Raw genomic sequence first — 16,031 nt, 5'->3', positions numbered from 1 at the left:
AGAAGAAGATTGCCGGTGGTGAGGTGGCTTCCACGGTCACTGTTCACCTTATTTACAAAATTGCCACTCGATTTAAAACCCAAATTACTCCCAAAATTATGTAACAGCTCAAAAATCTCCAAAAATAAAAGTTGTTCAAAATTCAAAGTTCTACAACTTTACTTTTATAACCACCCCCTAATTCGGTCTACACTTTGAAATGCAAATTTGAATTCAAAAAGGGGACATTTAAAGAATTACGCCTTTTCAAATTACTTCAAATTTTATAAAACAACTTAGAAAGCTCCAAAAACCAACTTTGTACAACTCGACAAGCTCTACACTTTTGCTTTTAGGCTCAACCCCAAAATGTGCTTAGATTTTGAAATGGGTTTTTTCAGGGCAAACTTAAATGTTGAAATCAGGGTTTTTGGAAATTCAAATCAATACAAAGATTTTTAACTCAATTCAAGCCATACAAGTCAACACATATAACATAAAGGTAAACTTGTTTTAGTGTATGCATATCAAAATTTTCACTAACACATGAATGATGTGCTATGCATATGATGACATGGCATGTTTTAGCATTTAAACACCCGAGGTGTTACACATAGCCGCCGGGGCATAGGGTCTAACGGTTCATCCAGTTTTACTCAAAGTTTTACACCCGCACACCGTGTCTCTAGTTTTTAATGTAAGGATGGGTCGGGCAAAGAGGATGTCTAGACATGTAGACACTCTCGGCAGCCCCCGAGCCATGTTCGTGCCCCTACCGTTGCTGGGTTGGAGGCTCGGTAAAGAGATTAACACGCAAAGTAAATAAACAGAGGTGCTTATCTTTTGGTGGCCGTTCATTCGTCGTTTTACCTGGGCCGTCCAATTGACTCAGGAGGCCCGTTGGCCCCCTCCTTAATGGAGGTTCCATCGCGGGGTCGTTCCATGGTCCTGCCTGGGGAAGCGAAGAGTCGCCTACATGCGGGTGTGCCCTAATTCTCATGCTCGATGTGCGGTAGTGGTGGGCCATGCCCAGGCAATGTCTTGTTGACCAGAGTGTGTCCCGTCAGTCCAAGCGCATCCCCTCAGATTTCTGTCAGCATCGATTTCCCATCTGCATTGAATAGGGGAAGGGAGAGTTTTTTGCCCCAACCTTTCGCATTTCCTCAGCTGTTGTGCCTCTTCCTTAAATAGGGGGAGAGGAGTTCTCGTCCCATTCCTCTGCCTATTCCTGAGCTGCCGCTTCTCCTCCTTCTTCCTTTTCACCGAGCATGTTCGTATGTCATGGCAGTTTCTAAGTGAGAGAGGGTAATGCAAGGGAGAGGAGAACTCGTAGATCTGTTTGTGAATCCGAAGTGCGATGTCGAGCTAGAGGACATCCAACATAGATGAGATGGTGCTAGCCACCTTCGCCGAGAAGAGGTCACTGCTACCGAAGGAGGAGGCACACTAGAGGGTGCTGAGTGTCGTCGGCTTTGTTGTCGTCTGCGAGGCCTTCGTCGGAATGAAGCCATACAGGGACTTCTTCTAGCGAATCTTCTCCGAGCGAGCCTTGTTGGTGGGGAAGCTACCCAGGACTACGTTGATAGGGGGTGGCGCCCTTGCAGCTGCTCAGATCGGCCAGTTCATGAAGCTTGATGAGATGTCAGAGACGTCCATCAGCCATGGCGGCCTTTCTTCGGCGGGGAGTGCCCCCCGTCCAGGTGCCGTTGTTAGGGTTGCGGCTGATCACGATGGCGTAGTCCCTAGACGCCCTGGCAAAGGCACCATAGTCACCGGTGTGGTGCTCGACATTGCAGACAACGGCTCCCTCAAGGATCTCATGGAGTGGTAGGACATCACCGATGCAGAGCATGGCGCGGCGATCGTAGTAGTGCTTATAGTAGAACTAGTCAGAAACTGTAATCGAAAAGTCATGGGGAAGCCCCCGTGTGAATAGTCTTTTGTATTTATGAATACATCAGTCCTTTTTGTGATGGAATCACTTTGTAAGTGATGAATTTGTGCAAAAATGAACAAGTTCTTAAATTTCGTTATAGCAAACAACTTTTTAGCTCTTCTCCCTCTTTTTGTAAAAGAGGTTTTAGTGCCTTCCGACCCTTCCCATAGTTAAGGGCGCAAAAAACTTGGAGTGCGAGCGAATCAATTCTGATCACGCTAGTGAGCAAGGAGGACATAGCCGCTAGGGCGTGGGTTTCCTACAGTCCTACCAGTTGTACTCAGATTTTGTTCCCAAAATTCTAGCATTTAGGACTTACCATGAGAAAAGAGGGAAAACACATAGAATGTTTGCAAGATAACACCGAGAGTGTTTGTAAGATAAACGTACTTATATCAGCCCCCGAGTGAGGTCCGACCCCTCACACTTTGCAGGGGTCAGATGTCACTAAAGATCAGGGATTTTTGAAGACAAAAACTGATAAGAAAAAGTATGCGTTTATTTAAGGGTAAAAATGTCGTAGCTGCTCAATGTTCCAGGCATTGGTGAAGACCTCGCCGTCGATGGTTTTCAACTTGTAGGTGCCTGGTCGAAGTACTTCCACGATGACGTATGGCCCCTCCTAGGGCGGGGAGAGCTTGTGACAGTCCTTGTTGCTCTACACGAGGCGGAGAACCAGGTCCCCGACGTTGAAGGCTCGGTCCTACACCCGTCGGCTGTGGTACCATCGCAGCGCCTGCTGGTACTTGGCCGAACAGAGGAGGGTGATGTCGTGAGCTTCATCTAGCTGGTCCATGGTGTCTTCGTGGGATGCCTTGGCTCCTTGTTCGTCATATGCTCTAATTCTTGGTGCTCCATAGTCGAGGTCGGTTGGGAGGATGGCCTCAGAACCATAGACCATGAAGAAAGGCGTGTAGCCGGTGGCCTAGCTGGGAGTTGTCCTTAGGCTCTAGAGCATCGTAGGGAACTCAATGACCCAGCGTGCGCTAAATTTGTTCAACCGGTTGAAGATCCTAGGTTTGAGACCCTATAGGAGCATGCCATTTGCACGCTCGACCTGCCCGTTCATTTGGGGGTGCGCAACGGTGGCCCAATCGACCCGGATGTGTTGTTCATCGTAGAATCGAAGGAATTTCTTACCGGTGAACTATGTGCTGTTGTCCATGATGATGGAGTTTGGTACTCCAAAACGATGGATGATGTCGAGGAAGAACATCTTGGCTTGCTCGAACTTGATCACGGAGATCAACCGAGCTTCGATCCATTTTGTGAATTTGTCTATGGTGACAAGCAAGTGGGTGTAGCCCCTAGGCGCCTTCATTAGGGGCCCAACCAGATCGAGCCCCCAGACCATAAAGGGCCACATGATGGGGATCATCTGGAGTGCCTGGGCAGGGAGGTGAGTTTGCTAAGCATAGTACTAGCACCCTTCATAGGTGCGTACGATCTGCTCGGCGTCGGCTACTGCAGTGGGCCTATAGAAGCCCTATCGGAATGCGTTCCCAACCAAGGTTCTAGGCGTGGCGTGGTGACCGCAGACCCCACCATGGATATCGCTCAGCAGAAGCTTCCCCTGTTCAATGGGGATACAGAGTTGTAGGATCCTGGTGTGGCTTCATTTGTAGAGTTCGCCCTCTACAAGAATGAAGGACATAGCATGACGTGTGAGCCATCGAGCTTCCGTCTTATCCATTGGCAACATGTCACGGAGGAGGTAGTTGAGGTAGAGTGTTCTCCAGTCATCTAGAGGATTAGGCTCTATTGTTGGATCCTCTTCGAGCTCTATGACCTCAGGGCCAGACGGAGCCGTTGGTTGGTTAGCCCCCGGGGCTAGATCGGATGGACCGTCGTCGGCCTGTTTTGACCCTTCATAGCATACCGAGGGCCTATGTTGGTCGCTAGTGAAGACACCCATTGGCACCGGCTCTCGATCGGATGCTGCTTTTGTAAGTGCATTGGCCGCTTCGTTGAGGCGCCTTGGGATGTGATTGAGTTCGAGGCCATCGAATTTGTCCTCCAGCCATCGGACCTCTTGGTAGTATGCAACCATCTTGGCATCGTGGCAACTCGACTCCTTCATGACTTGGTTGACGACCAGCTAGGAGTCACCCCGGATGTCAAGGCATCGGATGCCCAACTCGATGGTGATTCATAGGCCGTTGATGAGCGCTTCATACTCAGCCACATTATTTGATGAGGGGAAATGGAGATGAACCTTGTACCTCATGTTGACCCTAAGGGGTGATATGAAGACCAGCCCCACGCCGGTGCCCTTCTTCATCAGTGACCTGTCGAAGTACATCGTCCAATACTCTTGATCAATGACCTCTGGTGGTGTTTGGACCTCGGTCCATTTTGCAATGAAGTCAGCCAACACCTGGGACTTGATCGCTGTTCGGGAGGCATACGTGATGCCTTGATCCATCAACTCGAGTGCCCACTTTGTGGTTCTTCCCGTGGCATCCTGGCTCTGGATGACCTCGCCGAGGGGGAACAATGTCACAACCATCACAGTGTGTGATTCGAAGTAGTGGCGTAGCTTCCTCTTGGTGATGAGGATGGCATACAGGAGCTTCTAGATTTGAGAGTAGTGGGTCTTGGAGTCGGATAGTACCTCGCTGATGAAGTACATAGGGAGCTGTACTTTGAGGGCGTGCCCCTCTTCCTCCCACTCTACTACTAGGGCGACGCTGATCATTTGCGTGGTGGCCACTATGTATAGTAGGAGGGATTCCCCATCGGCCAGAGGAACCAAGATCAGGGGCCTTGTCAGAAGTAGTTTGACCATGTCAAGTGCCTCCTAGGCCTCGGATGTCCACTCGAAGTGGTCGACTTTCTATAAGAGTTGATAAAGGGGGAGACCTTGTTCGCCGAGGCACGAGATGAATCGGCTGAGGGCAGAGAGGCACCCTATGATTCGCTGAATCCCCTTTATGTTCTGAATCGGGCTCATCCTTGTGATGGCTAAAATCTTCTTTGGGTTGGCTTCGATGCCACGCTCGGAGACGATGAAGCCGAGTAGCATGCCCCTTGGGACCCTAAAAACACATTTCTTAGGATTGAGTTTGATGCCATTCGCTTAGAGTTTTGCAAAGGTTTGCTCAAGATCGACATCAAGGTGGTCGGCCTGTTTGGACTTAATCACAATGTTGTCAACGTAGGCCTCAACGGTCCGCCCAATGAGGTCCCCGAAGCATTTGAGCATACAGCACTGGTATGTAGCCCCAATGTTCTTTAGACCGAATGGCATCGAGATGTAGCAGAACAATCCAAAGGGGGTGATGAAAGATGTCGCGAGCTGGTCGGACTCTTTCATTGCGATTTGATGGTAGCCGGAGTACGCATCAAGGAAGCAGAGGGTTTCGCACCCCGAGGTAGAGTCAACTATTTGGTCTATGCACAGTAATGGGAATGGATCTTTTGGGCACACCTTGTTGAGACCCGTATAGTCAACACACATCCTCCATTTCTCACTCTTCTTCCGTACAAGAACGGGATTAGCTAACCACTCTATGTGGTACACTTCCTTAATGAACCTGGCCACCGAAAGTTTGGCTATATCCTCACCGATGGCCCTGCATTTCTCCTTGTCTAAGCGACGCAGGCATTGCTTCACTGGTCTAGAGCCTAGATAGATCTTCAAGGTGTGCTCGGCAACCTCCCTTGGAATGCCTAGCATATCCGAGGGTTTCCACGCAAAGATGTCTTTGTTGCCATGAAGGAAGTCGATGAGCGTGCTTTCCTATTCGAAGGAAAGCGTGGTACCAATGTGTACCATTTTACCCTCAGAGCTGCTAGGATCTATGAGGACCTCCTTGGAGCCCTCTGCCGACTCAAACGACCCAGTCGACTTCTTAGCGTCAGGCGCTTCTTCGGCTACCCCCTCCCTAAGGGCGATGAGTTCCCGGAGGCAATGATTGTTGTGGCATGACCACAACACTCGACCTCGCACTCATAGGCGCGCTGGAAGGAGGTGCCGATGGTGATCACCCCATGGGGCCCCGACATCTTCAGCTTGAGGTATGTGTAGTTGGGGACGACCATGAACTTTGCGTAGCATGAACATCCTAGGATGGTGTGGAAAGTTCCAGGGAACCCAACCACCTCGAAGGTGAGGGTCTCAATCCTATAATTGAACTGATCCCCAAAGGTAACGGGGAGATCGATCTGCCCGAGTGGCATGGCCTACTTCTCGGGCATGATGCCATGGAAAGGTGCTCGGGTTGGGCGGAGGTGCGTCTGGTCGACGCCCATCTCATCGAGCGTCTTGGCGTACATGATGTTGAGGCCGCTGCCTCCATCCATCAGTACTTTGGTGAGTCACTTTGGGCCGACGATTGGGTCGACCACAAGCGGATATCTCCCTGAGTATGGGACGGCATCCGGATGGTCGGTCTGATCAAAGGTTATGGTAGACTCAGACCATTGGAGGAAGGGAGGTGTGGCCGGTTGGACCATGTAGACTTTGTGGCGCGTGACCTTCTGACGGCGTTTGGAGTCATAGGCCGCTGATCCTTCAAAGATCATAAGGCAGCCATCCGGCATTGGAAAGTCGTCATCCTTCTCCTTGGCGTCATCCATAGTGGGGGAGGGTCTTTCTCTTGCTCCCCTTTGTTGGAGCCTCTGGACAAGAACCATCGCATGAGGCTGTAGTCCTTGAGTAGATGCTTAATAGGAAAGGCATGGTTCGGGCATGGCCCCTCAAGTAATTTTTTGAAGTGGTTCGGAGTTCCCTCTATGGGCTTCTAGCCACCCTTGCGGTTAGTAGCGGCCATGAGCGATTCCTCGCACCGTTGCTTCTTATTCTTCCTTTTGGCGGAATGATTGGAGGTGCCTTCGCCTGCACCCTCGTCCCACCTTGCCTTGCCCTCGAGGCGATCGAAGATCACTCTGACCGCCTCTTCTCCTAAGGCGCGGCTGGTGGTGATGTCCAGGAGTTCCTTGGTGGTTCGTGGGCCCTTGCATCCTAGCTTATGAACCAAAGACTCACAAGTCCTCCTAGATAGGAAGGCTCCTATCATGTCGGCGTCGGTGACATTAGGGAGCCCGTTGCACTATCGGGAGAAGCGCTGGATGTACCCATGGAGGGTCTCACCGGCCTTCTAATGGTAGTTCTTGAGGTCCCATGGGTTCCTAGGGCACTTGTATGTGCCCTGGAAGTTTCCCACAATGATCTCCTTCAAATCCGTCCAACTCTAGATTGCGTTGGACGGTAGGTGCTCCAACCACGCTCGTGCCGAATTGGCCAAGAATAGTGGAAGGTTACGGATAATGAAGTCATCATTATCTGCACCACCGGCTTGATAGGCAAGCCGATAGTCTTCCAGCCAAAGTCTAGGGTTTGTCTCCCTAGAGTACTTAGGGATATTGGTAGGTGGTCGACACCTTGGTGGGAAAGTAGCATTGAGGATGTGCCGGCCGAAGGCCTAGTAGGCTAGGGCTTGGGCTCCGGTCCTCGCCGCTGTCATAGCGTCCGCCGCAACAAGGATGATAGCTGCGGTAGGCTCCTTCTCTTGGGTTGATGTAGGTACATCTGTGTTCATCGAGGGTGCTACGTGCATCGCGGTTACAGCTGAGACACTGATGTATCTAGGCCACAGCACACTGCCTGCCGCCTTGTGGTGCCTGGTGGACTGATGCGTCCCTGGTAGGATGCACCGAGGGCGTGCGTTGGCTGGTGTCGAGCTCGCGTCGCCGAGACAATGAGCTCTCTGCCTGTTGCGCCGCCGCACGCTCAAGCAACGTGTGAATTTTGTGATGGGCCCGACGATCCTCGAGCGTTGTGGCCTCTAGAAGGCCATGGAGCAAGGCCGTTGCAACGACGATGTTCTGGCTTGTCCGAACAAAGTATGGAAGGGTTTCATCGTCGATGATGATCCTTCGGTTCATGTCACGGGCCACGGCTCGTGCGCGCCCACCGTCTCCGCGGCGTTCGATCTCTTGATCGACCTCTGTGTATTCCTGCACAAGCTGTTGTACGGCTTCTTCGATCTCTCGCTTTCAGGCTCTCAGCTGCTCCACCCCTATGCGAGGTGGGGCCGCTGTCTCTCCTTCAGTTTCGCCACCGAGGTTGCCTACCGGGGTAGCCACCACTGCGGAGACACTTTCGACGTGTCCCTTGGGGGTATCCGCCATGAAACATTCCTGAGAGGGGTGATGGCTCCCCCTGCTAGAGTCAGAGCCAGAGTCTGACCCCGGCCCCTCCGCGAGGAGGCCGTGGAGGGATTCCGTGACACTTTCGATCATCCCCACGAACTTGTTGTTCGCGGGGGACGGGATCTGCGCTGTGCCACAAGGTGGCTAACGGTCGCCGCAGCATTGTGGAGACCAAACAGAAGTGTCGTCGGGGCGCTCCGTGCAGAGTGTTCAAGAGAGGGGGTGAGGCGGTGCGGGTCCTCGCTGGATGGCTGGGGTCCAAGGGAGACACCGGGCTGGCGCTCAAGCCCCCCGTAGTTGAAGCTGATGGAGGGGAGAGATTGGATGGCTACGTGGGCCAACGTCAACTCTCCTCCCACCATGACGATGAAGTCCAGGTCACCGAAACGCACGTGTGCACCCGAGACATAGCTAATTGCGTGGCTAGCCATCCGAGGCTTGATTTGGAATGCGCAAAGGCCCCTACCTAGCACGCCAACTGTCAGTGTTTCGAACAAACACTAACTAGTAAATTTATATTGTTGTGTGTTAGGCTCGAATAGTGTACTAAAGGACACAAGGTTTATACTGGTTTGGGTAGAATGTCCCTACGTCCAGTTTGTTGCTGCTCGTGTTATTAGTACCGAAAAAGGTTCGTAGTAGGGGGTACAAATGGTCGAGAGAGGAACATGTCCCAAGTCTCTGATGAAAAGGTCAAAAGGACGCTAAGAGCTCAGTTGTTGCTTGGCTGTGTGTTGTGTGTAATCGATCTATCCCTCTAGTGGTAGTGAGGCGTCCTGCCCTCCCTTTTAAAGACCAAGGGGGGAGCAGGGGTTACAAATGGGAGAAAGAGGAAAGAACCAAAGGTAGAGAAGGTCCTTCGAGGGTGCCGGGTCTTCCTTTTCCCTTGAGCCTGCCCTGCTAATATGGTAGACCACGCCAGGGATAACATGTTTCATTGATCCTAATAGGGCCAGGCTCTGGCTTCGTCTTAGCGAGTGGTCATGTCCCATCCTCCCCCGGCGGACGGTGCGGTGTGTCAGGGCGCCAAGCCATGACTCTACAAGGAGTAGATGGGGAAATGACTATACGTTGTTACTATAGATGATGTGAGTTCTTCCTTGGATTATAGTGGTTGTCGTATGCCTGTGTTAGTATTCGCGCCCGAGGGCTGATGGCGACGCCTACAATACTGTAGGACAAAAGTCGACGTCTACAACACTGTTTGGGCTCTGTTAGGTCGGAAATGGCTTAAAGTGCCCGTCCCATCGTATCCTGACGGTACCTTCCTACAGGCGTGCAGGGCATGGTCCTCGGTACTGTGATTGACCTGAGTGTCCTGTCTTATCTCCTGCTCGTCATCATGAAGGAGCAGGGTGCAGTCGTCGGGCGAGGCAAAGCCAACCCTCAGCCGTCGAACGAGGCGGAGCCAGCCCTCAGACGTTTGGGCGAGGCAGAGCCTGCCCTCAGACATCGGACGAGGCGGAGCCAGCCCTCAGCCGTCGGGCGAGGCGGAGCCTGCCCTGAGACGTCAGGCGAGGTGGAGCCAGCCCTCAGACGTTTGGGCAAGTCGGAGCCTGCCCTCAGCCGTCGAGCGAGACGGAGTCTAGCCCTCAGGGGTCGAGCGAGGCAGAACCTATCTTCCGTCATTCGGGCAAGAAGTGTAGTAGCGTTCTTGACTGACCGAAAGCATCAACGTTCGATGGTTATTAGTTCCACCTCATTGGGTACCCGGTATTAGGTCCCCGACACCTAGCAAGCTAAACTAGAAATATAAACCCACAACCTAGATACTGAAATTAAATACAGAAGCTTAAAGAGGGAATTCCTCGTGAACCATTAAAAAGGATCATAATTCCCTGTGAGCCACTGAAAAAGTTCGGTAGACTTCAGTGTCACTGCTCCAATATTTTTTTGCCCTCTATGCCACTACCGTCAGATTGGGCTCCGACGGTATCAAACTGCAGGTGCGAAAAGTCAAAAATATCCTTAGGTCTAAATATGCCATTAATTTTTTTAGTATCTTAACGACTTCAAATGAAAAAATTCAAAACTAGAAAGTTATAGATCTTGTCGAGATCTAGAATTTTCATATAAAAGTTATCTTTATTTAATACAACAAAAAAGATATGATTTTTCTAAGATATATTAATAATATCAAATCATATTTTTTTATTACGGAATTAAATGAAGATAATTTTTAAATGAAAATTGTAGATCTCGACAAGCAGCCTGTTCGCTTGTTGGTTTCAACAGAGCTTATCAGCCATGATACAGTATTTTTTTCTCACAACAAACCAGCACCAGCCGAACTTATTAGCCCAGAAACCAACCAGCGAACAAGCTGAAGATCTACAAATTTTTAGTTTTGGGTTTTTTTATTTAAAATCGTTAAGATGCTAAAAAAATTAATGATATATTTAGACCTAAGGGTATTTTTGACTTTTCACACATACAGTTTGACATCGTCAGAGCTTAATCTGACGGTAGTGGCATGGAGGGTAAGAAAAAATTGGAGCAGTGACGCTGAAGTCCGCCGAACTTCTTCAGTGGCTCACAGGAAATTATAATCTTTTATAATAGCTCATAAGAAATTCCCTCAAACTTAAATAAGATAATAAAGATGTAACCATACAAACTCCCGTGGAGGATCCGCTTTTAGATCCCTGGCAGTCCCGGCGGCCTCCTTCGACGAACGATCCAAGAGCTGGGATAGCGGATGGTCGTGGAGACCCGCGCTACTACGTCAATAGTTTAGCCGCCGCATGCTGTTCATGCTCGGCCACAGGCCCACAAGCGCTGCTGCGGCTGCGGTCCAAAAGTTTCCGACCTCGCGCCGAACTGAGTTGAGCGTCACAGAATGCAACATCTACATGTGAGTTCATTATTTCAGTGTGGTAGTATTTGCGAAGACGAGAACTTCTGATAGTATTTTACGATTCTCGAATCAGACTACAGAACTACAGAACTAATTGCCGCTCACTTATTTTGCCCTGTTTGCTAGGCTGATAAGCCATGACTAAAAGTATTATTGACTAATTTGTTGTGAAAGAAAAATATTGTTTGTTAGCTGAAAAAATACGGCTTATAAGCCCAGCGAACAAGACGTTTATTCCACCAGTTTTTTCTTTTCATTGATGAGTTGATGACAGATTCATGCAACTGAGTCTACTAAGCAGCTGACAGCGAAAGAAGATGCCATGATAGCTGACAAAGTGGAACGACATAAACAATTAAGTTGGTCACTTATATTATAACAGTGAAGACTCAAGAGGAACCATGTGGATGTGTCTCGCCAAACACAGGATCACACGATGGTGATAAGTCCCTAGAGTCTAAGGTGAAAGGAAAATTGACTTTGGAATTTATTCTCAACCCAGCATAATCAAAGCTCATACTATTTACCATTCTCAATCCAGTGTGAGAATCTTGATATGCCCACAAATCGTAAAGCAATGAAAAATAGGAAACTGAGCAACACTCCATCATATTCTATACTTCAGAATATTCTTCCACACATGTTTTTGTTAACTGTTATCCATGCCAATTGGCAATTGCCCACCCTGCAGCTGTTTTTCCCTAATAACAGTGTTGATTTGCTGATCGGTGATCAGAGAAAGCACATTTATGCCGGTTGTTATAGGCTTACTGAATGTATGATGTGCCACATGTTCAGATACAAAAACACTATAGTAGCTTGTTCTGCATCTACTTCTCTAAGGTTGGTATGTAGCTAACAGCACAAAGCAATTGAGAATCAGCAAAATGGTATGATTCTCCAGTCTCACCTAACGTGCCCAAAAGATCCGTGGTGAAGAAAGCTGCAAGAGCACAGTGGAGATGCAAGTGCTTGACACCAAGAATGCTACGTTACTCGGGCTCGCTTGTGGTTTGAACTCACAGCATCTCTAATCCCTTTGCCTGTCACTGCATACGGTGCTGAGGCTACTGGAAGTGAAGGAGATTTATCAAGGCATGCGTATCTTTCATTCCCATTCCAGTACAGAATCACCCGGTTCGTGCATGAGTGGGACCAGCTGTCACCTGCATAACAAGGTCATTATCTTATCATGGAATAATCGGTTCAAGTGTCCAGTGCCCATGAAATATTCAGAAGAAATATGTCACTGAATAGAAGAGATAAGCTACAGTCACCCATCTACTTGAAAACCCTTTTTTTTTCTTTTTTGTTTTTTTGGCAAACATTCATCCAACCCCACTGGAGAAAAAAAAATGTAGCTATTGTCATAACGTGGCTCCACTACAACGAGTTGAGGATGAGGTATTCTGTGATTGGTGGCTTCGGAATAATACTTTAATTCTAGGACATTGGAAAAGTGGAGTAAGCTTGTTGATCTCCTTGGGAGCATGGATGATTTAGCGACATAGAAATGAGTGTGTTTTTAATGGTGCTGCACCAAGTGTCCAAGTTGTTCTTAGAAGAATTTTTTTTTAAGGGAGTCTCTGGTGTATGGCTGGTGCAAAAGGTTTGGCACAGCTTGTGGCACTAATTGTAGTGGAGCCACAAGATTGCGGTATAGATTGAAAGTTATGTACATTACATATGATACAATTATACAAAAAACACAACAAGATTTTCAGTTTTTAGTGTATGATTTGCCTAGATAATTTCATCCACCTACATTATCACGGCACCAAAGTTTTGGCTGCAATTAGTAAAAGCTTGCCCATATGCATTTCAGCCGTTTTGACTTAGTCACTGGAAATGTGTGCCCAGAAATAGAACAGAAAGGCAACCTTGATAACATAAGCACATAATTAGGAAATTTTTATTGCTAATTTCCTGCTGCTGTGTGAACAATAAAGACCACAAGCATCCAGTACTGATTTGAAGATGAAGGAATGGAGGATTATACTTCTATGACACAAAACTGACCTAGAGCAAGAGTCAATTGAAATGACCCTTCTGTAAATTTAGTAGTGACTTGGTTCAACAAGACAACCTGCTCAGCAGAACAAGATAAATATGTTAGCCTCATGAAATAGGTAACATACAGTCAGAATTAATAACCTTCATACACATGATGGGTAACTTACTGCCAAGTTATATGTCTTTGCAATCTTCATTAACTTCAATGATAATCCACTTAGCACTCTAGTCCTCAGTGCCAGATCTTCAAAATCTTGTCGAAAGTGGAAAGTAACACTATCAATAACAACTATACGCACCTGCAAAGTAGATAGCCAAATCTTTACTTTTGAACACAAGGTCAGTAGGAGTACATTGGAAAACTGGGAGAGAAAAAACTAGCGTACATTATAATGTCCTGGTTGCAAAGAAAAGGTAAAGCATCAAGATAAAAAAGATCGACAACAGAACAGAAATAGTTGTGTTAAAGTTAGACTTGAGAAGTCAACTGTTGAAGAAACTCACATCTTTATGCTCTCCGAGGAACTTTTCCAGGTAGTTTATGACTGCAATTTGTTCGGTGTAACTGCATATTCGGAAGTAATAGATGTCCGCCAGGAAATGCTCAGGCTGTAATTGTTTTTGGCCAGAAGAGGACTTCTCATGGCTTTGTGGAAAGTGCTCCAGTATGTCCCTGATACACCCTTCAGCAATCTGGTAGACACGTTCAACCATGAAACTGCCCTCTGTATCTGTTATGATGAAGACAACTGCTATTAGGCTTTCTCAGTAAAGCACTAGATGATATGTATTCCTGTGTGAAGCTATTTACCGATATAAACTGCTTTCCCACCAAGGCCACCATATTCCACTGGGATTTGTACATTGATTGCTAGTTGAATCCTGAAGAAAAGATCGTATTTAGTAGGAAGATCTGCTGCACTTGTATTCATTAGTAACTACAACATACCCCAGTTGTGTTTTACCAACCCCTGGGACACCACCTGAATAAAATTAGTACTGTGCATTAGGTCAGTCGCTTCAGATACATCAACTGAGAGAATCAAAATTATGTAAATTACTTGATAGAGGGAAATTGAGGGCATTTTCTGATCTCTGAACGCGAGGAGCGAAGCATGATAGAACAAGAGACACTAAGCTCTACGATTCTTCAGAATAGCACAAAAGTTTGACAGATCATCACTAGTAGACATGAAGCAAACAAAAGAAGCACAGGTTACATATACCTAGCTAATTGATTAAAAAATTGCCCAATAGCTCCTATTTGATCCTTTGTTAGGAACAGTATTAGAAAGTAAACTAACCGATCTCAGTAACTTCTTTGCAGTGAATCCCGCCACCAAGTATGTCATTGAGGTCACCAGAACCAGTAGTAGTGTGTTTCTGTGACTGCTCGTCAGAGAGCATATCCCAAGCATTCTGGGCCCCTGAAATGTAACAGCGTCAGGATACGGACTTCTGTTGTGGTCCATTTCTAGAACCTTCAGAACATCAAATAAACCAGCAAAAGTCAGCAGCACAAGGGCGGGACACACAGTTTTGGTGTACATCAATACTTCTTTCGCCAAAACTCAAAATTAGTGGGTATGGATTATGATATAGATAATGTATATACCAAGGTTTTAAATCTCCAGCTAAGCTTCTTAGCTGTTGTCCTCCACAACAGCTAAGTGCAGCTATAGCCGTAGAGCTGCAGCTAAGCTATTTAGCTATTTTTGCAAAAAATAGGAAAAAAACACAGAACCTTGGCATAACCTAATAACCATTACTAATTGATTCATCACCTTTACTACTTGAAAGCGTAGATCATATGCGAAGTCTAAAAATAAGCCACAATAAAACTAATTAACTAGTTCAACAAGCATAGATCTTAATCTTTACTAAAGATGTCCAAAACATACAAGCAAAAGATGAGAATGCAATGTGAACAGAGAAGAAACTTGCCAGATTGCTCTCCCATGGTGATTGCCACTTGGAGTTGGTGGTGCTGATTGGGGAAGAAGAGAACTGGAGTGGGGATTTCAGTATCTCACAGCCGCCGACCCGTCGTAGCCGCCTCCGCCACCGCTCATAGCCGCCGTCGGCGGCGCCTCGCAGCCGCCGCCGCCTCCAGCGGCCTCCGCGTTGCAGCCGCCGCCGCCACTGCCGCTTGGGGAGAGTCGCGCCGCGCCGCCGTCTCCGGTCCACCGCCGCCTTTCGGGGCTCCGGGAGGCACAGAGTGCGAGACAGTCAAGTGGGAGAGAAGAGTGTCTGGGCTACATGGTTCGGAGGAGGCTATTTGGGCCGCTCGGTAGACCGTCTTCTGGCCCATCGATTTTTAGCTGCCGCCAAATGAAGGTCCATTTTAGCCACAAATAATAACTTTTACGAAAGTTTGCTTTTCTACCCTGAACTCTAAAACCGGATAAACCATCTCTCAGAACTCTTAAAACCGTTTGTTTTACCTCCCAGACCGGTTATAAGCTGATTTTTAAAGACGGTTTTGTCTTTTTCTTTTTTATTTATTTCGATTGAATCTTTGAAAAATCATCATAGAAAAATTATAAAATAAAAATCCAGATTTATAAATACTTTTTAACAAGCATACACCTATAACTAAGTTATACATAATCCAATGAGTATAAAATATTTACTATAGTTCAAGCATACAATGGTTAACCATAAAAATTTCATCACAATTGGACCATGGAAACTACAACTATAAATTAATTATATAAAAGTATAGATCTAAAGCTACAACAAAAAAATTATACTAAAGCATCCCATATTATATGTTCATTGTGTAGATCTACACATGTGTAGTTCAATAAAATTAGATTTTTCATTTTATGATTTTTCTATGATTTTCTACGATTTTTCTGTGATTCAGCCAAAATAAATAAAAATGAAAAAGACAAAACCCCTTTGAAAACCGCTTATAACCTGTGGGAGGTAAAACGAATAGTTTTAAAAGTTTAGGGAGGTGGTTTATCCGGTTTTAGAGTTCAGGGAGGAAAAACAGACTTTCGCAAAAGTTGAGGGAGGTAATGTGGACTTTTTCCGTACCATTACGAAAGTGTTTGCCATAACACACGACTTATTATTTTATTT

At 47.1% G+C, this 16,031-nt stretch overlaps 1 protein-coding gene across 1 annotated transcript; it reads right to left on the bottom strand.

Moving 5' to 3' along the window:
- Positions 1–11,484: 11,484 nt before the first annotated feature.
- Positions 11,485–15,166, bottom strand: LOC136452320 (DNA repair protein RAD51 homolog 3-like). Its single transcript, XM_066452937.1, has 8 exons — positions 14,886–15,166; positions 14,246–14,368; positions 13,891–13,924; positions 13,753–13,823; positions 13,446–13,672; positions 13,109–13,240; positions 12,948–13,014; positions 11,485–12,094 (listed from the first exon to the last, which is right to left on the bottom strand). The coding sequence occupies exons 1-8, from the start codon at positions 14,899–14,901 to the stop codon at positions 11,916–11,918; spliced, it is 849 nt and encodes a 282-aa protein (XP_066309034.1). The 5' UTR covers positions 14,902–15,166; the 3' UTR covers positions 11,485–11,915.
- Positions 15,167–16,031: the final 865 nt, after the last annotated feature.

The sequence above is a fragment of the Miscanthus floridulus genome, chromosome 5 (assembly GCF_019320115.1).
Source record: "Miscanthus floridulus cultivar M001 chromosome 5, ASM1932011v1, whole genome shotgun sequence".
Lineage (NCBI taxonomy): Eukaryota > Viridiplantae > Streptophyta > Magnoliopsida > Poales > Poaceae > Miscanthus > Miscanthus floridulus.
Note: the sequence above shows the minus strand (reverse complement) of the source record. Positions and strands in the feature narration are given on the sequence as shown.

Excerpts from the sequence above, each read along its gene's own strand:
- LOC136452320 (XM_066452937.1), bottom strand. Across the intron at positions 13,241-13,445 it reads TCCTCGGAGAGCATAAAGAT|GTGCGTATAGTTGTTATTGA; the intron begins GTGAGTTTCTTC and ends TCTACTTTGCAG. Across the intron at positions 13,015-13,108 it reads CAAAGACATATAACTTGGCA|GTTGTCTTGTTGAACCAAGT; the intron begins GTAAGTTACCCA and ends TCTGCTGAGCAG.